The 22,908-nt window shown below is 31.0% G+C and overlaps 1 protein-coding gene across 1 annotated transcript; it reads right to left on the bottom strand.

The window, feature by feature from the left end:
- Positions 1–427: 427 nt before the first annotated feature.
- Positions 428–21,727, bottom strand: LOC133181657 (calcium-binding protein LPS1-alpha-like). Its single transcript, XM_061316212.1, has 12 exons — positions 21,555–21,727; positions 21,101–21,131; positions 20,372–20,515; positions 20,043–20,285; positions 12,976–13,119; positions 11,778–12,014; positions 7,737–7,880; positions 7,464–7,609; positions 3,117–3,147; positions 2,881–3,024; positions 1,663–1,905; positions 428–815 (listed from the first exon to the last, which is right to left on the bottom strand). Exons 1-12 carry the CDS (start codon positions 21,555–21,557, stop codon positions 787–789), a joined length of 1,539 nt encoding a protein of 512 aa, XP_061172196.1. The 5' UTR covers positions 21,558–21,727; the 3' UTR covers positions 428–786.
- Between the last annotated feature and the right edge of the window lie 1,181 nt (positions 21,728–22,908).

Below are 22,908 nucleotides of genomic sequence, written 5' to 3'. Positions count from 1 at the left end.
TGGTGGCAATATCTTACAGTAACTTTGGTAAGCATTTGTAATGTAAGGGATGTTGATAATATAAAGTTGAGGGATGTTTCATAGAAGAATGTGAAAGAAGGGATAAAAAGAATGATGGAAATTAAGAACCCAAAGAAGCCCTCTGAAGGGGTAATAGGACGGGATGGAAATAAAAAATAATCGGGAGAAAATAGAGTTCATAAACAAGGCAAAATTTGAGTCAAATTATGGATAAACATAATAAAAGATAAAATACCGGTAAGGTCCTTCATTACGAGTTATCTCTCTCAGCGGAGTTTGGAACTAAAGTGTCAACTCTAGAACAGTTCAATCAGAACTGATGGACTTGTCTCCTTTGGTCAAATTATGTCTTCAACCATTTTTCCACCTCGGTGGGCATTTGCCGATTTGAAAAGAAACAAAACAGTTTATAGTTTAAGATCTTTATTAAATTGCTTCCGAGAGTATAATATTCTCAGAACGATATTTATTATACAGTGTATACATAAACTGTTACAATACATTGCTAGTAAAATGTCATTTTTTGCAAAATACCCCTGCATACAATTCAGGAGGTAAACATAAGCTGAGGATGAAAGGCTGCTGTAGTGATTGCAGAACAAATATTTTGTTCTTTCTTTGTACGTTTACAGAGCACTTTATGATATATTAGAATCTATTTGTATAAGACTTGTAGAAAGCATACATGTATATTTATTTGTTTTGGACGGTATGATAGAGGGATCATCTCATTTTCTGCTTTTAATTGCTTGGTACTTCGGCAATCTACTTGGAACTCATCATTTTAACGAATTCTACAATGAGAATGAATTGCAAAATATATATGTTTTCAGCAACAAAGTGTATGCAATATATTTTATTAGTGTTACATAAAAGTGAATGAGATAAAGCAGCAATAATAAATTATCCGTTTTGAACTTCCACTGTTTAAACCCAAAAGGTACTATTCATGTCCGTGCCCCCCTAATTTTGCCTATATATAGAAGACTATAGAAAACATAGCTTCTATACGCTTGTGCCCCTCAGTAATAACGTCTGACGACTTTTTTTGCTTGTCAAGGAATTTTGGTACTTGCTTCTGTCCCCCAATTGAAAATGTATGGTTGTGCCCCCTCAAAGTGAAATTTCTTCCTACGGGCCTGCTATTACACCCGCTTCTCAAGAAAATATATCAGTAATGGATATGTTTATATATTCTTTTTTTCTGTTATCTGTCATTTGATTTCTTATTTTGACTGTATGCCAACATGTTGATGTCAATAAACTGAATTGAAATTGAAATTTAATGTTCTTTGATAAATGAGATATATTCATTACGATTTTAAAAGTATCTCAAGTTAAGATAAATAAGCCATACATTTTTTTTCCTTTCTTCATATTTTTGTTTATAATTTTTGTAAATATTTTCCAGCCCTTTCATTTATTTCTTTAACTCATTGCGAAATGGAGAATACATATGAGAAAGTGAAACAATACCTTCTGAACAGAGTACGCCGATTTGATATCAAATAAATATTGATTATTATCGTATCCTCTCCAGACGATTTGATTACGTAGCTGAAGCCTGATGCATAACAATTGAATTATCAATATAACCCAGATTGATATTAAGCATTCAATTAATAACTCTCATCAGTTTACCTTCGTAATTGACCTGACCGTCTCCATCAATATCGGCTTCCCGTATCATTTCATCCACCTCTTCGTCCGTCAGTTTTTCTCCTAGATTCGTCATTACATGACGAAGTTCAGCTGCACTAATAAACCCATTCCCATCTTTGTCAAACACTTTAAATGCCTCCTTCATCTCTTCTTCTGAATCAGATTCTTTCATTTTCTTGGCCATCATTGTCAGAAATTCGGGAAAATCTATAGTGCCATTGCCTGAAAAAAAGCGTGCTGAATTGCATACATTTTGAAAAGTATCTTCATGTTATAGGACCAATAAAATACTCCATCAAGAGGTAACATTTAACTTAAATGAATTCCAGTTAAAAGAATTCAAGGACTTGCATTGATTTGAAATGAAACCAGTGAATACTTACGCTTGTATAAAGTTATTATTTTATCACCCAAAACACCAAAACACTTTCTCATAAGGAAAAGAAATATATCAGGATTCAAAAAAGGACAATTGATTACTTTTTTTGTCGTTCTTTTTTTTTTTGGGGGGGGGGGGGGGTCCATCACTGTGTGGTATCTTACAAAGTAAATAAAAATACCACACAAGCAGCATGATATATACCCATATTGCTGCAATGCATGGTGTATTATCGAATTTGAATCAATGCTAGGGGAAAAAGTATGGAATACTGTTCTCTCAAAACTCTAAATGTACCAAAAAAATATTTTAACCTCCATCTTCAAATAATGTCATAAGAGAAATCCATGCACTAGTTTACTTATTTTTTTCAGTCCCTTTTTTTTACAGTTATACATAAACTCAGTTTATTACAAAATATATTTAATCATTTGAATATATAATCAAATCATTTAATACCCTCAGAATTCAATGAAATATCTCTAATTATATCTTCAATTCTAAATTATTGAGCTCACTAATTCAATAGTTGATTTTATTAATTAATCTGCTGACTTGATGCTTACAAAAATCGAATTGTTGCTCTCATCCAATGAATTAATAATATCAACAGCTGAATTGATGCGCGCAAAAATTCAATTGAAAAGAGCAATAATTCAATTAATGCGCAAAATTCGGAAGTAATGATCTCTTCAAATAACTTAATATATCTTTAATTATTTAAGTTTCTTTTAATTTTGCGATCCAGTGCGAGTTTAGCAAAACCCCAATATAGATCATACAGTTGTGACTCAACTGAATGATCAGCTCTGAATTACCATCAGCATCTACTTCGTTGATCATGTCTTGAAGTTCTGCCTCTGTAGGATTCTGACCCAGTGACCTCATCACGGTGCCAAGTTCTTTCGTTGTAATGGTTCCATCTCCATCTTTATCAAAAAGACTGAAAGCCTCTTTGAATTCTAAAAGAAAATGGTGGTAAAACTACTTTATTTGGAAGCTCTGAACTGATTTAGTGTTAACATCAAATGTAATATTAAATTTTGGCCAGTACCTGCTATTTGTTCTTCTGAGAGTTGATCCGCCTGTTACAAAGAATACAGGTAAAAGAGTGAGTCATTTTGATAAAGCATTATCAATGCAGAATTTCATATTGCACATGTTTAAGTAGTTCACTATATACACTAAGCGCCTTATTTCGATCCAGTCATCATATTGATAGATAAAGTAGATTTTTCAATATAACCAATCTAGTCAAATAGCCCAGATCCTGTTTATGCGGTTAGTGTTTTCATGGTATCCAGCCATGATTATGCTTAATTTATTACGTTTACATTGAAGATAAGAGACAACGATATTGAATTTATAATCATAAAAACTTTTCCCCTTTACGTCAAAGTCTTGTAGAGGAATACCTTTATGATCTTTTATGTTTGCACAATTTTCTTGCAAATAAGCAAGTAGACAGAAATATGTCATCACTCCCACACCCTCCCCCGAAAAAATGTCCCCACACGTTATTCAGAAAGTATTTAAGAACTAAATGATTATATATCATTGCAGTCAAATAAATAACTATTGATTAATTTCGGATACATTATTAACCGATATTTGGTTAACCTTCCCAAATAAAACTAATGTCAACATGTTTTACACACGTTTAACTATGAAAGTATTTATACAAAGGCTTACATATTGACTCCTTCTTACAAAAGCTCATCTGATGTAGGATTTCTAACCGTTTACAACCATTTGATGATAATATGTAATTTGATAAAAAGGTCCTCATGTATCATACCTTGTTTTTATTTATAAATGCATATGGCAGATTTGAAAGATTTTTGAGGCTGAAATAAAATTTGCTGTATTTATCTCTTGTAAAGTAGAAAAATGAGTTGCTTTGCGTAAAAAAGAAAAGAATGCCCATTGCTTCCCACAAATTTATAAATTAGTAAGGAAATTACCATAATGAATTTCGGACGGTTTTTTCTTCCTGAAACACTTCTAAAAATGATCGAAAAAGTTGGAAAAAATAATATGACTCCTTTTCACTTGATATACAAACATAATTAACGCTTTCTTTTTAACAAAGATGCAGAATTAGAACAGATAAATATGCAATGATATACACAAATGGAAACCTTGCGACACAGTCCAAAAAGTCTAGAAAATGTTCAGATAATAAACTCACCATTTTGAGACCAAATGTCTTCTGTCAGGTAGCAATAAACGCCGGATGTCCCCTGGTTAAGTTTAAATTGTTCTGGGGCGCCCGATCAATAGTTAAAAGTCCAATCTACCTTCACTTGTGAAAATAATCCTTGCTTTGTAATAGTACAATTAAGAAACAATTGACTTTTCATTTTTGTTGAACAACTAACGTTAAAAAGACCTTGATTTGTTTTAACAGATTTTTCCCCCTTGAGATTATCAATACTAATGCATGTAAACGAACTTAACGGTTTTCATGTTAGTTTAGAGTTTGTCGCATTGTAATTTTTTGGAAAAAAGACTGTCGCATAGTGGGTTATTTCTGGAACACAAAGAGAATAATCAAGGCCCCTGGTCTCTCTTGCTCAACGATATGGAGTAAGACATAGGCAAATACACACAATCATCACCGTCCAATCAATCAATCATTTATTGATTGATTGATTGATTGACGATATGGAGTAAGACATTGGTAAATATACAAAATCATCACCGTCCAGAATCGTATACAATCGAAATAAATTTGACGATTAAAGCAAAGCCAACCCCCTCCCCCGAAAAAAAAATACGGAATATGAAAACATGCAGTAGCAATATCTGGACATGGGTGGTGCCTTTTATATTACAAATATTGTTTATTTATCTGTACCAAGAAAAATTATAGCTTCCCCACCCAGAGAATTGGGAACAAATTTATTATGAAGAAAATTTAAAGTATATTTGATATGCAGAAAACATCTACATATCCCTGACACTATCAAAACTTTAAAGATAAGTCTTTTTATAAGACAATGCCATTTCTCTCATGTTTGTGATTGTACTATTGTTTAAAAGTGCCGCAATTGTAGGTTATGAATGCATATTTTCTGAATTTTTTCAATTCTCCGAACCTTTGCTGCATTTAAAATAATACAAAATGTATGGATACATCGAGCAGCTTTTTTAAAGGAGAGGTCCATACCATTGGATATGATTCTTAGGCGTCGGAGGCAAATTGAAAGTGGGGTGGCTAATTGAAAGTGGGGGAGCTAAACCAACGAAAAAATATAAGCCCCAATTTTCAATGCCTATATTATGTCCATCTTTGGAAAAAAAAAGTGGGGGGGAGGGCTAAGCCCTCTCTAGTCCCCCCCCCCCCCGGTTCCGACAACTATGTGCGACGACTATGTGATTAATTATCGAATTTCCGAATTCATCACAAAATGATCAAAAGCTTATTTATTTCATTGTGTACTTACTTCAATAATAACCAGCCTAATAAAACAAACTTTGTAAACAGAGAAGAAGAAATTCAACTTCAAATTCAATATTAGAAAATGAAGTTGATCTATCCCTTATAAAAGAAACACTATGTTAACTATAGTGATAATTATGACACTATAAAAACTATAGTTAACTATAGTAATAGCTTTGACACTTTGATTTACATAAGTGATAACTTTGAAAATTTTGATCACTATGACACCATAGTGATCACTATGAAAAGTTTGGAATTCTGAAGCGATCACTATGAAAACTTCGATTTACTATGGTGATAACTTTGAAAAATTTGATTTACTATATAATGATAGCTTTGAAATCTTTGATTTACTATAGTGATGACTTTGGCACTATAGTGATCACTTTGAAAACTTTGATTTACTAAAGTGATAACTTTGAAACATCGATTTACTATAGTTTACTATGGTATTTGTTTTGTTAGGAACTTGGCTGAACTTAAAAACTAAAAAAGAAACAATTAATGAAAGTAATACATGAATTTAATAGAGTCGATTTTCATTAGTAACGAAGAGTTATTCCTCTTCCTCTACCCCCCTTTATACTCCAATGTGTCTGACCATCAAGCAAACATAAAAAAAAAATGATAACTGTGCCAGAACAATCTAAATCCCACAAAAGTACTGATTTTTTTTTACACGAAAATGAGTACATATACACAAAAAGCATCTCTCACATTAAACTATGGGAAAATATAACGGATTTTATGATAATCATTGAGTGGGTTTTTTTCCCCAGCTGTCAAAATAGGAAAATCTTTCCGGTTGCATAAATTTAATAGTAAAACAACTTTATCATTAAATGACTCCCTTTTATAATTTACAGTTTGCTAGGCAAACATTTAACATCTCTAGTTCTGTATAAAGCATAATACACGTATTTTCAGGGAGAGAAAAAAAATGAAATGATGAAATATTTAGAAGATTCCCCGTTCAAATTATCGTAAAGGAAAGAAGTGTCTGTTCAGATACTGTTGTCTCAACTTATTTGCTCGACATCATCTTCACAAACTCTGAAAATTTAAATAAAAACATAATACAATACACAATAAAAATTATCATTATATTTTTTATATATATATTATACTGAAAGACCCTGTATGAGCTGCATTTTTGAGAATTTTATTTTGTTGTGTTATTATGATAAATTTGTATGTAATTTAAACCTTTTTGATCAATTAGACAGAAATAAAGTATCAAACTGATTCAGAATAAAGGATTCTGTACAATCAAATCTATAGTATTATATAAGAAATCAATATTGTACAGGGTGACAATAATGTAATTTTGTTTCAATCTAAGCTTATAAATAGTTCTTTCATCGCAAATATGAACAAAAGAAGTTTATAAACTTTTCTTTTTTCTGTCATTAAAATAGTTAATAACAATTTTGTAACAAATTTCCGACATCAAAGTTGCAGCCCATATTGCTTTAAGTTATATTAAAACTTTTGCATAAGATATTTCACAAGGTTCTAAGATACAGATTGAGAAGAAGAGAGATGTTATAGTTTATTTTTAGGGGGGTATGAAATGAAACTAATGTGTATGTTGTTTGTTTTTATTGTTTAACGTCCCTGTCGAGAATTTTTCACTCATATGGAGACGCCACCACTTGCCGGTGGAGGGCTGCAAATTTTGACCTATACTCGGCACTCAGAACAATTGAGCAGTGAGGGATCTTTTTCGTGTCATGTTGTGAATAAAATATATGATTTTTTTCATTTGCAGTATGTAAATTTCACTTATATCAGCTTTTAGGATAATTATCTTTCTCTATGATTAAAAAAGGAGGTTTCAGAGAAATTTAAGCTACCTTCATAGTTAACTTGACCATCTCCGTCAATATCAGCCTCCCTGATCATCTCATCAACCTCTTCGTCTGTTAATTTTTCACCTAAATTTGTCATCACGTGACGTAACTCAGCAGCACTAATGAATCCATTTCCGTCCTTATCAAAGACTCGGAAAGCTTCACGGAGTTCCTCTTCGGAATCGGCGTCCTTCATTTTCCTAGCCATCATGGTGAGGAATTCTGGGAAATCGATGGTTCCGTTTCCTTTTGAATGACAGACACTCTTCAGCATGGAATTTATTATATTCAAAATATACATAAAGATATTTCTTCAATTAAAACAGTATTTTACAGTCTTTGACTTGTAATGGATTTTGATGAAAAAAATTACCATCAGCATCTACTTCATTGATCATGTCTTGAAGTTCTGCCTCTGTGGGATTCTGACCCAGTGACCTCATCACGGTGCCAAGTTCTTTCGTTGTAATGGTTCCATCCCCATCTTTATCAAAAAGACTGAAAGCCTCCTTGAATTCTGAAATGAAGAAAGGGAAAATACTATGAAATGTATACTAGTTTTTAATAGGAGATGTACATCTTGGTCTCATGTGTATCTTTCAGCAAATGAATAATTTCTCTTTTTTTCTATTGGCACCCGGGTATTTACATATCAAATAACTTTCTAGTATGCATAGATCCATCATTAGATTCAAAGAAATTCTTTATATGATTATGGTATCTGTGTAAATAAAAGAACTATATCCAAACAATTTTCTCGAAAGAGGATGCGCTACTGTATTATCTTTCGCAATGTTTTTGTTTTGCTTGTTGTTTTATTTTGGTTTTTGTTTCTTTATCTTTTACCTATAAAAAAATTCAAGATATTAGAGAACGACTATGTGGCAAGGAGGGTTAAAAAAATTATATTTCCTCCTGATGGAGGCATCTGTTTTGTCTGTCGAATAGTTTTGTACCTTGAAAAAAAAGTGTTAAAAAAATACTGTACCCTATGAGAAAAATAATAATAACTTGTTGCCATCTTCAGGTAACATTTTGCAAGATTTCTTCATATTTGCACAATTTTTAGTTTTTTATTGGGGAGGATGCAGGACAAGTTCTAAGACGGACTTTCTAAGCAGAACTCTCAATTTCAGAGCTAACATCTTGAAAAACAAACTGGTTGAAAAGTTTCACACTTCACTTCCATTCACTTTTTTCCATATTTGCAGATAGACATAATACTTTTTGACTTTGACTGTTTGACATCATTGACAGCTGCTTTTTCAATAAAAATGGAACTCGTAAATTTATTTACCTTGACATTGGTCATTTGCAAAATTATTTTGTTAAAAAACATTCTGATCGTACATACAGGTACTCTGAAGTTGATATTAAAAAGATGCTTGAGTTTCTGATTGACAAAATCTATATGGTTTTTGGTGACCAGGTCTTCCAACAATCTGTTGGAATACCATAGGTACCATTTGCGCCGCGTTGTTAGCAGACCTATTTTTGTATTCATATGAAGCAGAATTTATTGAAAATATTATACACGAGAAAAAGAAATCTCTTGATGTGGCCTTCAACTCGACATTTAGATATATCGACGACGTATTATCAATTAACAACAGTTATTTCCATTCATATGTCGACACGATTTATCCCAGTGAGCTTGAAATAAAAGATACCACGTAGTCCGATATATCTGTTTCATATTTGGATATTTTACTAGAAAAAGACGTTAATGGTAACCTAACAACGAAGCTTTACGATAAACGTGATGACTTAAATTAACTTTTCAATCGTCAACTTCCCTTACTTATGCAGCAATATACCCTTATCACCTGCATCACCTGCATATGGGGTGTATATCTCTCAGTTGATTCGATACGCAAGAGCATGCTCTATGTATGAACAATTTCTAAAAGGAGGTAAGTTATTGACAAACAAGTTGATGAAACAAGAATATCAACAGTCTCGTTTGAAGTCGTCATTTCGTAAGTTTCTATGGTCGATACAAGGACCTTGTCAGCAAATACAATCTATCATTAAGTCATATGCTGACTGACGTTTTTCATACTAATTGTTAGGCCATTATTTACACACTGAATTGTCGACGGATTTTTCCGTTATTTATCGATCATGACAAGGAACACACGTCGGGTGTGACAGGTCGGAAGGGAATGCTCACTCCTCCATGGCACCTGATCCCACCTCTGATGTTTTTGGGGGCCTGTGTTTGCTCTGCTCCCGATTTGTATTGTTTTAATGGACTTTGAGCTTGAATACTGTTCGTTAGAACTATTTCATTTGAATCCCTACTATAAATTTTGAAAAGCACGTTTCCTTAAATAATTCAAACCACATTTTTAGCTAATGTTATTTTTTTTTAATTAGAAAGTCTGTAACGTGATGATAAAGGTTTTTTCTTCGACATGATATATTGTTTACAATCCACAGTGTTTCCCAATTTTTGATGTTAAATTCGGTGTATTATATTTAATTCGAAGTAATGCACAATCAATATTAGAGATAAGATTAAAGAACACATGCTAGTTTCGGAAAAAAAAAATCACAGCAAATTTTGAAAAATTAAAAAATGTGATAACTGCGCGGTTAAAAAAAGTTGTAAACAACTTTTCTTAATTGAAACTGTTGAAAAGTAAAATGACGAAGAAAATCAACTAGTAATATGATGCAAAAACTAACTCAATATTCTTTTGAATAGAATTTCTTAACTCATCAAGTATCAATAAATCGTGTAGACACTTGAGGAATCATAAATTATAAGGAATACCACATAGACACGTTAGGTATCCAACAGAATGAACTGTACACGAATCGTACCTGCAATTTGTTCTTCTGTCAGCTGATCCGCCTACAAAGAATATATACTTTAGTATAGTTCTCATGCATTCTATTGCTCGTACAAGTATAATGGTGGAGTTTATTGAAACATCTCTCATTTAATATGACTACAAAATTATGTGTTAACCGTTAGCGAAAGCTCTACTATAACTTACCATATTGTCGATCAAGTCCTTCTCTCTGATGTGAATTCTTTCGAGAAAATAAACCTGTAAATCACGTCTCTTTAAATGCTAGTGCGCACATCTTCCCGCTTAACAACCTTACAATTCTTAAAATTATGTCGCGCATTGATAAATTTAAAATACATATTCTGTTGATAAAAAAGTGATTGAATGTTTGTTTGTTTTTTTTTTTAATTTTATGTTTACACATTTATTGTTGGTAACTGTTTACTACAAAAAAGCGATAGCGTTATTTTCCATCATCTTATTAAAAATATGTTTTATCATGTACAGTGTTCTTACTGTTCGTGCTAGAATAGGAATTAATGAAGGATACAATTCGTTAACTGTTCGTTATCTCCATATATTTCATTCCTATAACTTAACCAAATCAATATACATTGTATGTACAGCATTTATTATTGCCTTGAATTGAGTTGCCTTGAAAAGTATACAAATAATAAGGCTTTATCGATCTCGAAGTTAAAATGTTAATTGTATCAATCCGAAATCTAAATGCTAAGTATATATCGAGCTCGACGTCAAACGTTAACTAAATCGAGCTCGACGTCAAACCTTTACTATATTGAGCTCAACGTCAAACGTTAAATGTACCAAGCTCGACGTAAAAATGTTAACTGTGTCGAGTTAAACATCAAAATGCCAACTGTATCATCTTGACATTTAAAAGTCAAATATTTGAAGCGTAACGTCAAAAGAAAAAAAAAAAGGACAAATTTCTTAGATATAATCTCTCTCTTCCATTTATTTCAGAAAGTGGTTATTATATTTTTTACGACATAAGTAACTTTATTAACTAGATAACTTATTTTATTTCTTCCTACGTAGAAAAAAGGAAGCATAAAAAAATAATTTGATTCTTTAATAAGCACAGATATAGTATTTGAAGTCATGATATGTTTTTTTTTTTGTTTTGTTTTGTTTTTGTTTTTGTTTTGTTTTGTTTTTGGTTTTTTTTGTGTTTTTTTTTACTTTTTTCATTTCAAAGTAAAGAAGAATATCAACTTGATATCGAAAACAAATTACTAGTATTTAACAAAATTCTCTTAGGTTTCTAATTAATTGAACTCAGTGGACTGTTAGGTGGACGTCATCAGCTTCAAAAACTCTGAAAAAAAGGAAGAAAGGAAATTTAAGAATGAGCATACACAACGAATATAATCCAAGAACTAACTGCTAATTCAAATCTTTGATACATTTGTACCATGTTGTTGACCAATTTATATGTACATAATATATCAATTTTTTTTTTCTGTCATTCCAAGGTCTTCGATGGGCTCAAACTAGATCACTTGATAAAAATATGAAAAAATATATCGACTGCATGTTGCTTAAAATGCAAACAATTTTCTTATTTAATTTATAAGTAAATTACCAACCTTGATAATTAATTTTACCATCTCCGTTAATATCTGCTTCTTTGATCATGTCTTCAATATCTTTATCTGTAACATCTTCTCCCAAGTCGGTCATCACTTGGCGTATCTCGTCACCAGTTATAAAGCCGTTTCCATCTTTGTCGAATATTCGGAAAGCTTGAAGAAGTTCTGCCTCCATGTCCTTCGTCGTTCTCGCCATCATCGTTAGAAACTCTGGAAAACTCACAACTCCGTTGCCTGTCGATAAATAATTATTCATAACTTTGGGCACGATTACTATTCGTTCGTTATCTTTACATTTTATAAGAACACATTCTACACACAATACTGAATGGATGGATTGGTATATAATTTTGGACTTATTTTGGTTGTAAATGAAGCATATACATGTATTAAATCTCCAAAATGAATTTAAAAAATGTAAACTTTTCTCTGATTTTCAATTTTCTACCTTTTTGTCATCACCCCTATAAATCTTTTGACATTTTTAAATTACTTTATAGGATATTAATTAAATTTTTTAGAAACTTCGAATACAAAATGAAACTTTATGCAGCTAGACTTATTTATTATGATTTTACTTATATAAATATATATATTTAGATGCTATTTTCATTATTTTTGAAAAAGAAAACTTCAGTTAATTCAACTGTCCTTAAGCGTTCCGAGTTTTATGAAGAAGTTGAGAATTTTTTCTATATAATGCTCTTGCATTTTCATCTATAAAAGCAATATACATGTGCAATTAATGTAACTTTGTCTGTAGATGAAGAAAAATGCAATCCCCTGCTGCTTGCACTTTCGTAAAACTACTCTTCCTCGTTTTATAAGTTGTTCTAAATCTTATAAATTGTAAAAATAAATAAATAAATAAATAAATAAATAATAATAATAAGAAGAAGAACTTTTGAAATAAGAATAATGAAGTTATTATAAAGTTTTTCATACCGAAACATCTCTATTCAAAATGTCGCTTACCGAAAAAAAAAATGATGCTTACGATTAATTAAAAATAAAAAGGAAAAAAAGTTTGAATTGTATGCTTTGCCATTTACTCGTGTGATTTTCCAAGGATTAAACGTCCCCATCAACAGTCTATAGTCCCCCATGTACAGTTTTAAGGTACGTTATCTATAAAGGCCTATATCAAATGTTCAAATTTTCAAAAAAGAAAGACAAAGTAACAGAATTTGTTTACCATCAGTATCCACTTCATTGATCATGTCTTTAAGTTCTGTCTCTGTTGGATTCTGTCCCAGTGATCTCATCACTGTCCCTAGTTCCTTTGCTGAAATGGTTTCATCACCATTTTTGTCAAAAAGGCTAAATGCCTCCTTGAAATCTAAAATACCGGAAGACGTTTCTGATGAAAATGTTATGCTTTCAGTACCGCAAACATTAAAAATGACTTATTATTTGTGTAAACAGCTTACGATTTGATGACTTTCGTATCTTTAAATTGATAAATTAAATGAAAGCAACAATCCTTTTCAAACTGCATATATCATTGTTTTGTATGGGAACTATTTATATCTGAAGAAATTACAGGATTAAAGAACACAAAAGAAAAGATCTGTTTTAATTCACTTCGATCAAATGAGTAGATATTGTGAAAGCTCAGCAAAAGTATCAATATAAACATGATATTGACATAAATGTGGAATACAATATGCTACCGAGTTTTTTTCTGTTCATCTTTTTTAAAATGTTTATCAAAATTTCCTTGTTCATATTTTTATTTCCTTTCTTTTGACTGTTAATTAAATGATGAAAGTCTCACATATGTGAGTGAATAAAAACAAACAAAAAAATGACTGGACAAATAATTATAAACTTGCATTAAAAAATCAGGCTATGTGAATAAATCTCTATAGCTCAGCATGTGTCTTTTGATACTGGCTACATGCCTGCCAAATATCTCACTTATATCTTAAGACACAACAAGTTGTGCCCAAAATGATGCTAAAAATATCAGCAGTGCAACACCTTCTTAGGACATAATGAAAATTTCATATTTTTTGAGTATCGATTGAATAATAAATAATGATTTATATTAGAAATAAAAAAAAATATTTTTTTTCCTGATAAAATTCAACATTTCGAGCTTTAAATTTAGACTGTAGGAACTTGTGCTTGATCAAGGCTGATGCTGAAATAAAATGTTGAGTTTAAGCATCTGTATGACAAGTTAGTCATAAAAGGGAATTCTCAAAGTGTAAAACAATAACTGATATATCAGTTAAGGGTTTAAAATGTCATATGTATCACAAGCAGCATAAATGAGCGTCAATTATCTGTGCATACAAATTTATGTCAGGAGTGCAACATTTCAGGTTTTGCTCCCCTTCCTGGATAAACTTTTATCAGTATATAATTATTTTTGTTTTTGGGGAAATAAAGACACAGGAATGTTTTTACCAAATAAATCTATCTTTTACAGAATATGTCTGTGTCTCATATCTATATTTCAACTGTTAGGAATGCAACGCATATTTTATTAAGATCCAAGTTTAATGATAAAAGAAATTCTATTCATACTTGTAAGTATTATTTGGTCAAAAAGCATTTATTTGAATAATTTAGTACTAAATTAATGACAATTTTGTCATTGAAATTTGTCTTTTTCAAATTTATCAACCAAGACAACCCAGATGAGTTTTTTCTAACTTTTTTTAAAAATTAAAAAAAAAACACAGAGAGAGAGAGAGAGAGAGAGAGAGAGAGAGAGAGAGAGAGAGAAATTGTAATAGAATTCAGATAATTTCACCAAAACTTTACTGAAACAATGAGATCTGTTCTGATGTAATTTATGCTTTAAAATTCTACTTAAAAGTCTCACATGCTCCTCGTCAGGAGTGCAACAAAAATGCTAGAATTATCAATGATCAAATATTTAGAAATATAAACAAAAAAAAATGATGAGTAGAATATTTCCGGTTTATCTCAATTGCTAAAAATGTTTGTCCCGTAAAGTAAAATGTCCAATAAAATAAACTTTTTTCTTCTTACTATATTTTAAGCTACTAGGGAATAATTTATGATACAAAGTCAAGTTTAAACAACTTTATGCTTTTTAATCATGAACTATTGGACTATAAATAACGCACAATTTCATTACAGCTTGATGTCACCAGAACTTTATGAATTTTTGTGTTCTGAGGCCTTAATTTCAAATCTTACTGCAGTCAGGAGTGCAACAAAATTGTTTTATAATTATCAATGAACATCATCTCTCTTTACTACAAAATAAATTGCAGAAAATGCTTGATACTTTTTATTAAATTAGTTACGATTAGTTAAAATTATTATGAACATGTATATCAACAAATCACAGACATTTTTGGACATTCTAAGTCGATTTAAAGAATAGTTTTCGTCACTAAAACTATATTTTTACAAATATATATTACATAAGCAAATAAGTTTATTTTGAAGTAAAGAAATATGAAAACAGTTCCTTAAATGATGAAAAATAGCAATGACGAGCAATGCTTAACAGAATTTGAATGAGTCATTGAATGTTAAAATTTTTGAAACAATGTTTAATAACAAACATACTAAATGTCAGGAGTTTAATGTTTAATAACAAACATACTAAATGTCAGGAGTTTAATGTTTAATAACAAACATACTAAATGTCAGGAGTTTAATGTTTAATAACAAACATACTAAATGTCAGGAGTTTAATGTTTAATAACAAACATACTAAATGTCAGGAGTTTAATGTTTAATAACAAACATACTAAATGTCAGGAGTGTAACTAAATAAGGTAAAATAGGATTACTTCAAAATCTAGTATTTTTTTTAAATAAGAAAACTTACATTTTTGGCTTAGATTTTGAAGAATTGACTAAATTCACAAAAATGTACTCTTTTGGGAAATTTATTGCATCATATTTCTTTCCTTTTAAAACTTTTCAAACCGGATTTGAGACAATTAATGTTAACTAACAATAAAAAGCCATTCTCTCCACATATACAAGAGAAGAAAGTCAATCAAGCTTTAGATATAATCATTTATATTCCTGACACAAGTCTGAGAGATTAAAAAAAAAACAATTTCTTTTGATTGTGTATTTCAGAAAGTCTTTAATTTTTAAATGAAGTTATGTTTTCTTTTTTAAAAATGAAGATCAATTGATAATATTCTGAAAGTTTTTAGGTATTTGTCAATTTTATTGTAACTTCGGAAATTTTAACCAGATTGTATATACAATATGATGTTAAAATTGAATAAAATATGTTATGGTAAATTGATTTTTTGAAAATATATATATAATTTGTCGGTCATTATTTTAGAATTAACCCATGTACTTTCTCTTTTTAAATTTCAACCCGCATTCCTTCTCTTGCCTACTCAAACTTTTTTGTAACTTTTTACCTTGCTGTACTTTGTAATTTTCAGAGAACGTACCTAATATTTGTTCTTCTGTGAAGTCGTCTGTCTACAATAAACAATCATGTTAAATTTTGATTCATATTTACATCCCATTATTAACCGACTCTGCTTATTTTTCAATATTCCTGATCTGATATCTTTCAAATGTAATGCTTATGTAAAATTATAATCTAAACAATAAGGAATTATAAAAATGCTCACCATTTTTTAAATTTCTTTCTCCCTTTCCAATTTGAAATAAAACAACAAAGATAGAGTTGGTTTCTTCCTAATGTATCTTAAGGTGTCTTAAAATATAGTACGTAATTACGTATTTCTTTGTTAACACAATGTGTCGCTCCAGATTGTATGTGCACGCCTCTTCTGAAAAACATCCGTAAACAAATCCGTGTCAGTATCAGTATTGAGAAATTCAAACAATTCATCTTTTTAAACTTATAGAAATTCACCAAAGAAACGAACAACACAAAACTATGTGAAAACTTTCAGACTGAAACCGAAACTGACATATTTTGATTCGGAAATATGTAATTTGAAACTGAATCTGATGTGTATTTGAACAGGGTGAAGGTAAGTCACAAATACCAGGTCTGCAATGGTCAACTATAGAGGGACACCTCGCTCTGATATGTCCAGTTATCACAAGTCTTCATTGGTCCGACATATGAGAGACACCACCGTTTGATATGTCCAGTTATCATAGGATTGCATTGATGGACAGTCACACCACAGTCTGATATGCCCAGTTAGCATAGTCGTAGTTATTGTAAGATTTATTTTAACTTCAGAATTCATATTATCTATTTAATGCAGCATCTGAAGCAATGCCTCCATCTTCGAAGGGACCACCATGTAAGACTGGCGGTTGTGAGTTTGCATCGACGTGAAAATTTATCTACTGTAGCAGCTTTAACTTGACCATTCATTTGGTAAATATTGGTCATTCACATGCAATAACGGATCATGTTTAATAATATACATCCTTGATAATATCTACTCCACTTTGTTCAGCAATAAGGAACGAAAGATTCTTCAGATTGGAAAAAAGTTATGCAGGATTCGAAGCATGACTGGATTGATGGATTTTTATTGTTTAACGTCGAGTCGGCAATATGAAATATGGAGATAACGAACAGTATTCAAGATCAAAGTCCATTGTATCAGCCATATTTCGGTGATAGCATGACTCAAAGTATGTATTCTAACATGCAACATGTATTCAAGAAATGTTTCAAACATCATTTAAAAAAGTAAAGAGGCTCTATGAATTTATGTTTAAAGTTATATATATATAGTATATATATATATATATATATATATATATATATATATATATATATATATATATATATATATATATATATATATATATATATATATATATAGTGAAACTTGTCTAATCCGGGTGTTCTGTATTCTGAAATCTTACCTGATACGATGTAAATTTCAAGTCCTTTCTGTAATTTCAATTGTTTAAAATGTTGTCTAATCCGGAATGTTGTCTAATTTGGCCAATTTTTTCGAACCAATGGTGTCCGGATTAGAAAAGTTTTACTGTATATAAATATATATATATGTATCTCTACATGTCTAGCAGTATCCCACTGATTGGTTGATTGATTGTATGTTGATTTACGTCCCTTTCGAGAATTTTTCACCCATATAGAGACGTCACCATATGCCGGTGAAGGGCTTCAAATTTAGACATATACTTGGCACAGGTTCTTTGAGCAGTGAGGGCTCTTTATCGTACCAAAGGCTACCGTGACACGGGACCTTGGTTTTAAAGGTCTCTTAAGAAAGAACCGTAACTTTCACTTCTAGTGCTGGGTGCTTGGCGAAGGAACAGTCGCTACCTTTGTATAAGTCTTAAGTTTGACGCGGTGCGGCGAAAGAGAATTGAACCCGGGCCTCCTTATCATAAAGCGAACGCCCTACCACTAGGCTACCGTGACCGGTTGCAGTATCCGAGACTGCAACTATTCCATAACAAAAATACTTTTGTAAAACTCAGATAGTAAAATTGGTTCCTATTTCAAGCTTTCTTCAAAGATCAAACCCATAGGCGACTAGGGGAAAGGACCAAAATGAATAACTAATTTAATTCTTAATGACATGGCCAGTTGTATGCAAAAGATTTCTTTTCTGTTACTTGAATTGTAGCATGAAATTTAAAGCAAATCTTTTGATGGACCAAAATAATGTCCAGATTGATCAATTAAGTTTACTGTGTTTTTTTATGTTGAGACTGAGAGTGGGTTACCAGTTTTAAAATCCTTCAAATTGAAATATATTTATAAAAGTTACGGGAAACACGTGTGCTTGTTTTGAACGTAATATAGGTCTATCGGTATTTAATGGAGATCGATTGGTTGTTCATTTTGTTTACGTGGTGAATAATTTAATTTTGGTTGTAACGCGTCATTTGGTTGGATAAAAAAAATTGTTTATATCGTATAACCTGTGTTGCCTACGTCACAATGACTTGCGTCAAAAACGTATCAATCCGCTTGACGTTAGTTTTAAATCATGTTCAATTTAAAGGCATTTTTGAAGGACAAATTGTCTTATTTTCTACATTTAATGATGAGAATTTAAATTATAAGAAATAAATTTAATAGCTACCCAATATATACTTGTATAACCTGGGTTAGAACAGATTATTCTTTTTTTAATAAAGCGTAAATTGCCCCAACCGAGGTTGTACAGTATAACTTGGGTAGCTATTAAATTTATTCCTTAAATAGGTTGAATCCGTACTATGCATGATTCAGTCACGTTTAAGATAGATTTTCTAAGTTTTGCTCCATTGCAAAAGACTATTCCCCCACCCCTCCCAGTACATGTTTTGTTTGTTTTGATATTGTTGCTTTATATGAGCCCTTTTCTTATGTAGAATGATATTTATATTTGAATAAGAAATCGAATTAAAGATTGCTTTGTATACTGTATTCACTTCATTAAAGTCTGTTGCACTCGCGCATGCGAGCTCATCCTATATAAAAGTGTTTTGAGTTTTAATTCATAAATAATTTATGTTCGGTTGAACTGGTGAATTAAAACATAATAATGTGATATTAATAAGTTACAATCAAACAGAGAGACTTCTATTAAGAAAATATTTATTTATTTGACTACATTATTAAAAATTGCATAAACTTGGCTGCAAGAGTAGCAATCAACAATGAGATAAAGCAATGCGTATGTTCCTTTTATTTATATCAGGCAAATTGAGAATGACTCGAATTTTGAAATTACTTAGTTGGAAAAACATTACTCCTCTTTCTGGAAGAGAAAAAAGTAGCCCAAAGAACAACTCATTATTTTGTTTTATTTTTTTTCAACAGTATTTTTGTAAAATATAAATAGAAAAATATCAAAAGGCAAAAATGCACATATACAATTGAGAAATATTTAATCACGAGATGAATATAATCAATCAATTAATCCATGAAATAGTGTCTGTTCCTAAAATGAAACATTTTACCAAAAAATGTAAATGACAAAAAATGTTCATTGGAGGGTACATAAATGGATGGAAAGTGGAGGCCTACTTAGCTGACATCATTCTGACGAACTCTGAAAAAAAGAATTTCAATTGATTCAATGATTCAAAAAAAAAGTTGTACAGCTCGCCCTCTCTCTCTCTCTCTCTCTCTCTCTCTCTCTCTCTCTCTATATATATATATATATATATATATATATATATATATATTATCCACCTCGTCGATAACAATAGGTAACAACAGCCTTTGAATGAATATAAAAATACCTGATTTTGAGGTGACAATAGGTCAATATGAAATTTTTATCAAATTAATTTATGAATTGATATACACATGAAAATTTTGATTTAATGGTAAACCTTCGTAGTTGACTTGACCATCTCCGTCAATATCAGCCTCCCTGATCATCTCATCTACCTCTTCGTCTGTTAGTTTTTCACCTAAATTTGTCATCACGTGACGTAACTCAGCAGCACTAATGAATCCATTTCCGTCCTTATCGAACACACGGAAAGCTTCTTTCAGTTCTTCTTCAGAATCGGTGTCCTTCATTTTTCTGGCCATCATCGTGAGGAATTCTGGGAAATCGATGGTTCCATTTCCTGTTAAAAAAAAATACACGTTATAAACAAACAATAAAAGTGCATTCTCTAATTGTCATCATTTTTTTTCAGTGATTTATATTTACCATCAGCATCTACTTCGTTGATCATGTCTTGAAGTTCTGCCTCTGTAGGATTCTGACCCAGTGACCTCATCACGGTGCCAAGTTCTTTCGTTGTAATGGTTCCATCCCCATCTTTATCAAAAAGACTGAAAGCTTCCTTGAATTCTGAAATGATTATTCAGATTTGAATTTTCCAGTATTTGAGTAATACTTACGTCAGTAAGCTAGTTATCTTTTACACGTACTAACAAGTACTTAATCAGGGTAAGTTTTGCATGAATCAATTTCGTTTCAACTTCAAAACACAATAAATGCATGTATAAAATTATATACAAAAGTCAACCTACATGTACTTAAAAGATCAATCACTTAACTTATTGTCGTGTTTTCATTCCCTATATTAAATCTTAAATGTAGATGATAAATAATGAAATGGAGAGGAACATTTAGCTAAATAATATCAATAGAATTTATTGGTGTTTTCAAACTGCATAGTGGTGCAATGTGGGCATTGTGGAGGTAAATACAGAGCTTTGTATTCGTAGTAATTAAATAATCAAAGAACATTAATATTTATTGGATCTCGATTTCCTTTAAGGTAACAGTCAGGAAGATTCTTGACAAAGTATATTCATAAAAGGCTTGAACATTATTTTATGTCATGCTTTTCACATAAACAAAAAAAAAATTGAAGTACATTGAAATGTAAAAATGTTATTCCCTCTGAAATATGTTTCGTAATAAACATACCAGCTATTTGTTCTTCTGAGAGTTGATCTGCCTGGAAAAAAGTTAATGGTTCAGTGTGAAGTAAATAAGCAGCCTTATTGATAACTATTCAAGGTTCATGGTTACAAATAGAACACAATTGTTTTATGTGTGCTATTGTAGAGCTAAATGTTCTGAAATGTTAAAATTCTACGTGTTCATATCTGCATTGTTCAAACATTGAGATACTTTTTAGAATTCAATTTCAAAGGATGTTTATTTCGATAAAATAAGGATAAATCTTAAAGCGCAAGGTTAAAAAATGTACTTGTAGGAAGAGGGCAACGAAAAATGAAAGTACTTGTACAGTTATTAGAAACGCTATACACTATTCCTTTTCTATCCTCCATCTAACTATATGTATGATTTCTACATAACATTTTTAAAAGAAAAAAAAAAGACATCTGTAATATCGATACTTTATTAAAAAGCTTACCATTCTATGTGACTAAATCCTCAGTGTGCAAACGTGAAATGTTGTTATCTTCGTGTATAACGATCCCGTCACGCTAGCCACATGCAAAGAGACACCTCTTTCTTTCAAAATTTAACGACCTTAAAATTTAAAAATCCACCCCGCTGTTCGTAGCGTAATAGAATTTTGAGTAAAGTAATACACAGGTGGTTATCAAAGTGCAGTTTACAGTTCTGTTTATTTGGAGACATTGTTGACTGTTCATCTCTGGAAATCTATAGTGACATGCCGCAATGCGACATTTAAACATGGATATTTTTAAAAGCTGAAATAGAATCAATGGGCAATAGAGATCAATTATCAGATATATTGATATCTCGAATTTATCTATTCTCACAATCTCATAAATATATATTAATATCTCAAAATTACTCTATTCTCACAATCTCAGAAATATGTATAAATATCTCAAAATTGTTCTCACAATCTCAGGAATATATATTAATATCTCAGAATTACTCTATTTTCACGATCTCGGGGATATTATTACATGTAATATTTTCTATAGGCAAACAAGTTTTTATGTGATGCAGCTTTGATAACAGAGGATTACTCCCGATGAATTAGTTTATAATGGAATTATTCCCTTGTAGTCAGTTTTCTATAATTATCGATATAGTTGATTTCTTTTGATGATGAAGTATGTTAGTTGTTTATTTTTAATATTAAGATGATGGAGTAATATACACATGTATCTGATTTGTTTAATGATATAGTATGATGATGGAGAGATTGTTAGATGATGGAACAGTATATCTGGGTATAATGTGTTAATTAGTCAGTGAATAATCCTACTGTATTCACACAAGGTCCTTTAAATACGCATTAAATCTCGAAAAGTCGGTAGCTCGATCTGAGAGGACTTTCTGGGTGGTTCTCGAGAGTTGTATTGTAGATCTGTCGGCAATTTAACGTAAAAAAATTAAGTATGCAGTCTGCTAATTTAAATGTTGTTTAATCCCAACCCATAAACTTTGTTTCTTCAAGTTTATTTATATAGAATAGCTAAATTTTATATGTAATATTTCATAGTTAAATAGTGTGTGCAAATTCAGTGCAGTGAATCCCCAATTAATCACCTTTCACGTGTCGCGTTCCTCTGTTTACATGTAACTACTTCTAATCAATTATTGACTTTAAACTAGTAATAGTGTGTTATCAGATAAACCCACTGTTTTCAGTTTGGTGTACTTAATGTTTCGCAATTAACAATTTACAATTATTAACAGACCGGTGTAATGCATACCATTCTAACTATATGAAAAGTTATTGTATAGAATAATAGAAGTTATTGTATAGAATAATAGGTTATGAG

This window comes from Saccostrea echinata, unplaced genomic scaffold (assembly GCF_033153115.1).
Source record: "Saccostrea echinata isolate AGI-Se365-2 ecotype Australia unplaced genomic scaffold, CSIRO_AGI_Sech_v1 ptg000009l, whole genome shotgun sequence".
Classification (NCBI taxonomy): domain Eukaryota; kingdom Metazoa; phylum Mollusca; class Bivalvia; order Ostreida; family Ostreidae; genus Saccostrea; species Saccostrea echinata.
The sequence above is the reverse complement of the archived record's forward strand: the minus strand, read 5'-3'. Positions and strand labels throughout refer to the sequence as shown.